This window comes from Heterodontus francisci, chromosome 48 (genome assembly GCF_036365525.1).
Source record: "Heterodontus francisci isolate sHetFra1 chromosome 48, sHetFra1.hap1, whole genome shotgun sequence".
Lineage (NCBI taxonomy): Eukaryota > Metazoa > Chordata > Chondrichthyes > Heterodontiformes > Heterodontidae > Heterodontus > Heterodontus francisci.
The window spans coordinates 18,051,298-18,055,167 of record NC_090418.1 but is presented as its reverse complement, the minus strand read 5'-3'; the positions used below and the strand labels follow the sequence as shown (position 1 = coordinate 18,055,167).

At 44.5% G+C, this 3,870-nt stretch overlaps 1 protein-coding gene across 1 annotated transcript; it reads left to right on the top strand.

Moving 5' to 3' along the window:
• The first annotated feature begins 517 nt into the window (after positions 1-517).
• On the top strand, positions 518-2,847 carry LOC137357499 (probable G-protein coupled receptor 139). The gene is made up of 3 exons (XM_068023849.1): positions 518-527; positions 683-826; positions 1,943-2,847. The coding sequence occupies exons 1-3, from the start codon at positions 518-520 to the stop codon at positions 2,845-2,847; spliced, it is 1,059 nt and encodes a 352-aa protein (XP_067879950.1).
• Positions 2,848-3,870: the final 1,023 nt, after the last annotated feature.

Below are 3,870 nucleotides of genomic sequence, written 5' to 3'. Positions count from 1 at the left end.
ATTTAAATACCCAGATAATTAAAGTCATCAACGCGAATCTATGTCGAAACATATTATGATTCTGGAATACTGCTTCTGTTTCTGGACAGTGCAATCTATTTGATGGTTTCGGTGGTATTCACAGTGGGCATTTTCTGCAATATTTGGTCATGCTGTTTTAATCAATATCAGTGACAATGATTTTAAATGATATGGGCACATCCATTTTTCATGATATGCATGGAGGCCATTTTAAGTCTTATTGATTCGTGATGGCTATTTTAAATGTGAGCCATTTGTGATGGAATTCTAAGTGGTATTTAGTGGGGATGTGTCCAATTTATGCAACATGTGCTACGACAGGGACACCGACCCTTATTATTGACAGTGCCACAACTCATATTAATGATTTGAATGTAGGCCATTTTAAGAGATATTATGGGGTGGCGTGACGACTTTAAATGATATGCATACCATCTGTTTTAAGGAATTTGCATGGCAGCCATTTTAAGGGATAGGCGTGGTGGAAATTTCATATATGGTGAAAAGTATATTGCGGTAATAAGTGCTGGATTGAAAGAGGTTAACTGAACCTGTTGTTTGTGACTATAATTAATGTCTGTCTGCATAGAGCCTAATAGTGTCACTGCAGAGTTTTCCTATTTGATTGATAAGGGACTCCTTTCCATGTGTTATCCCATAGGGGCAGTGGGAGCAACAACCTCAGCACTAACAGGGATCAGCGGCTCTGGAGAGAGGGACAGGATGAATTCATGGAGGATACTGCATTTGTTCTTGAAAGTTGAAGAGATTTACTATCCTTTACTTGCTGCTGCCGCTGTTCCTGGTAAGTCTCTGCATCCAGGTATAAATTCCATAAAACTATGTTTCATTGTATCACATTTTTCCCATTTTAAGTTTATAGATCCAGTTATTAGTATTATTTGCTCCGAGTGTGAGGTCCTTTAATTTCCCCTGATTTGATTATTAGATATTAACCCATTTATTGTTCTCAGACTCGCCAACTTTAAGGGCATTTAAGTGGTCATTGGATAGACATATGGGTGAAAATGGAATAGTGTAGGTCAGATGGTTTCACAGGTCGGCGCAACATCGAGGGCCGAAGTGCCTGTACTGCGCTGTAATGTTCTAATTCTAATAGTTCAATGAATGTCATATCCTCACTCTCACTATCTTTCTCACCTGATGTATTCTTTTTCAGTATAAAAGGTTATTTCAGTCTCCAAGAGAGATTAACATTCAGAAATCAGATTCAGTTGAATATAGATAATTTTACCGAGTTTCAGAAACCTGTTTGCGCAGATAGATCACAGATAGAATGTTAAATATTTTGTTCTAATGCCTCAGAATCCAGTTCTCGTTGTCCAGCTCAGTTTTCACCATTTCCAGCTTCACACCAATGTTTCTTTTTCTCGATAGTTTGATATCACAACAAGCATGATTCATCTTCCAAATGTAACTTGAATGATTTCATTATCTTTTCAGTGGACTCAGTTCTAATCACAGTTTTGAAATAATTGAACTTTGTGCTGCCTGTCACAGGTGAGGGAATCTCTCACTCAGGTCAACACTTCACTTTCTATCTGGTCTTTCCTTGACAATAAATGTTTCTTTTTGTCTTTATCATTTGCTGAAACCATCATATCTTTTTACTGAAAATGAAATAAATTGTCAGATCTGAAGTGACCTTTGTCTGATCTTTTATAAACTGCTGTTGCTCATATTTAATTTCATCCCGATTATAAATTCCCATTTAATACTTGATTTTATTGAATGGTATTCCCTGTGTCCAACAGATAACCCCATCACGGATGCAATCATTTTTTCCATACATCACTGGATACTGTAACACATTTGTAAATCTCAATCAGTACTCAGTCAAACTGGTAACTTTACTCCCAGCCTGATGTATAACTTCTCTCTTTATCTCCCTTCCTCACAGTCAACTTGGTGACCATTGTGATCCTGTCTCGAGGAAAGTGCGGTCTGTCCAAATGTGTCACTTGTTACCTGGTGGCCATGGCAGCAGCGGATCTACTGGTCGTTATCCTCGACCTGATATTGAGGCACATCCCGATTGTTTATGAGGAACAGTTTTATCCCCTGCTGTGGGGTATTCCCGTGTGTAATATCCACGCTGTCCTGCTTTATGCAGCTACAGACTGTTCAGTCTGGTTCACCATCACGTTCACCTTTGATCGATTCATAGCCATTTGTTGCCAGAAGCTGAAAAGTAAATATTGCACTGAGAATACGGCGGCTGTGGTTTTGGGAACAGTGACTGTGCTGAGCTGCTTAAAGAACATCATCTGGTATTTTATTTTTACTGGTCGGTACTGGTTGCTGAATGAACCCTGGTTTTGTCAGCCAAAAATTGGTGTTTATGACTCTCGGTTCTGGGGAATAATTGAGTTTCTCCACCATATTCTAACCCCAGGGTTCCCATTTGTTGTGATTCTGCTGCTCAATACTCTCACTGTCAGACACATTTTTGTAAGCAGCAGAGCACGCAGGAGACTCCGGGCTCACAGCAGTCTGGAGAGTCGCAAAGACCCAGAGATGGAGAGCCGAAGGAAATCCATCATTTTATTGTTATCTATCTCTGCCAATTTCATACTATTATGGGCAGTAATAATGGTGTATTCCATATGGCGGCGCATGGACCGATTAAATTATCGGTCTGTCAAGTTACCACATTTTGTGCAGGAATTGGGCTTCATGCTGCAGCTCCTGAGTTGCTGCACAAACACTGCGATTTATGCCGTGACCCAGACTCAGTTCAGAGAACAGTTGAAGAACATGCTGAAATATCCCTTTACTCCAATTTTTAAAAGGAGTGTTTCTTGACAATGCAGAGCATGCGCAGAGCAAACACAGACATCATCATGCGATAACATCAGAGGTAATGAAATCCGAGCATTGCTTCAATGGCTGCAAATCCCTGCCTCATTGCTCCACTCCCCTGGTTGCTAACTCCCTGCCTCTCTGCTTCTTCCCTAGCCTCTCCCTGTCGGCCTCATTGCTTCTCCCCTGGCCGTTCGCTCCCACCTCGCTGCCTCTCCCCTGGCCACTCGCTCTGGCCTCACTGCTTCTCCCCTGGCTGCTCCCTCTCGGACTTGCCACTTCTCCACTGGCCGCACCCTCCCAGCTTGCTCCCATCTCGCCGCTTCTCCCCTGGCTGTTTGCTCCTGTTTCGCCACTTCTTTCCTGGCTACTCATTTCTGTCTGGTCGCTTCTCCCCTGCTGCTCGCTCCCCGCCTCGCCCCTTCTCCCACCACCCGCCCCACCACCAGCCACTGCCTCTCGTCCTTGATGCATCTCCCTCCCCCACTGGCCGTTCGCTCTCCAGCTCGCCACTTTTCCCCTGGCCGCTCGCTCCCCGCCAGCTGCTCCCTCCTGGCCTCACCACTTCAGTTAGTCACTCGTCACTTCACTCAGCTTGACCAATCATTCCTCGCTGCGCTGCCAGAGAAATGGTGGGCAACAAATGACTGAGGAGTGCTGGGGCGACACAAGGAGCAGCAACCGAAGTGAGGCGGGGAGTGAGTGGCTGAGGGGAGGCAATGGCGAGCTAGGGAGCAAGCACTGAGCAATTGGGCATTCGAGGGAGCAGCAAAGAGAAGCATGCTGACAGGAGGGAGCAGGGTACTGTTGGGGTGGGCTGGAGGTGGTGGTCACAGCCACTGAGGGAATTTTTAGGTTGAATTGATTTTTGTCATAAATTGAGCAGTGCCATCTTTATTACTGGCAGTTGCCTGAACATGGTGGACAGAGACGTTTCAGTGGATGAGGCTGCATTTGTGCCTGTGCCAGTACTGCGCCACCTGGAGGTTGCATTGCCAGCAAACACAGCCTTTACACAGAGCAAAA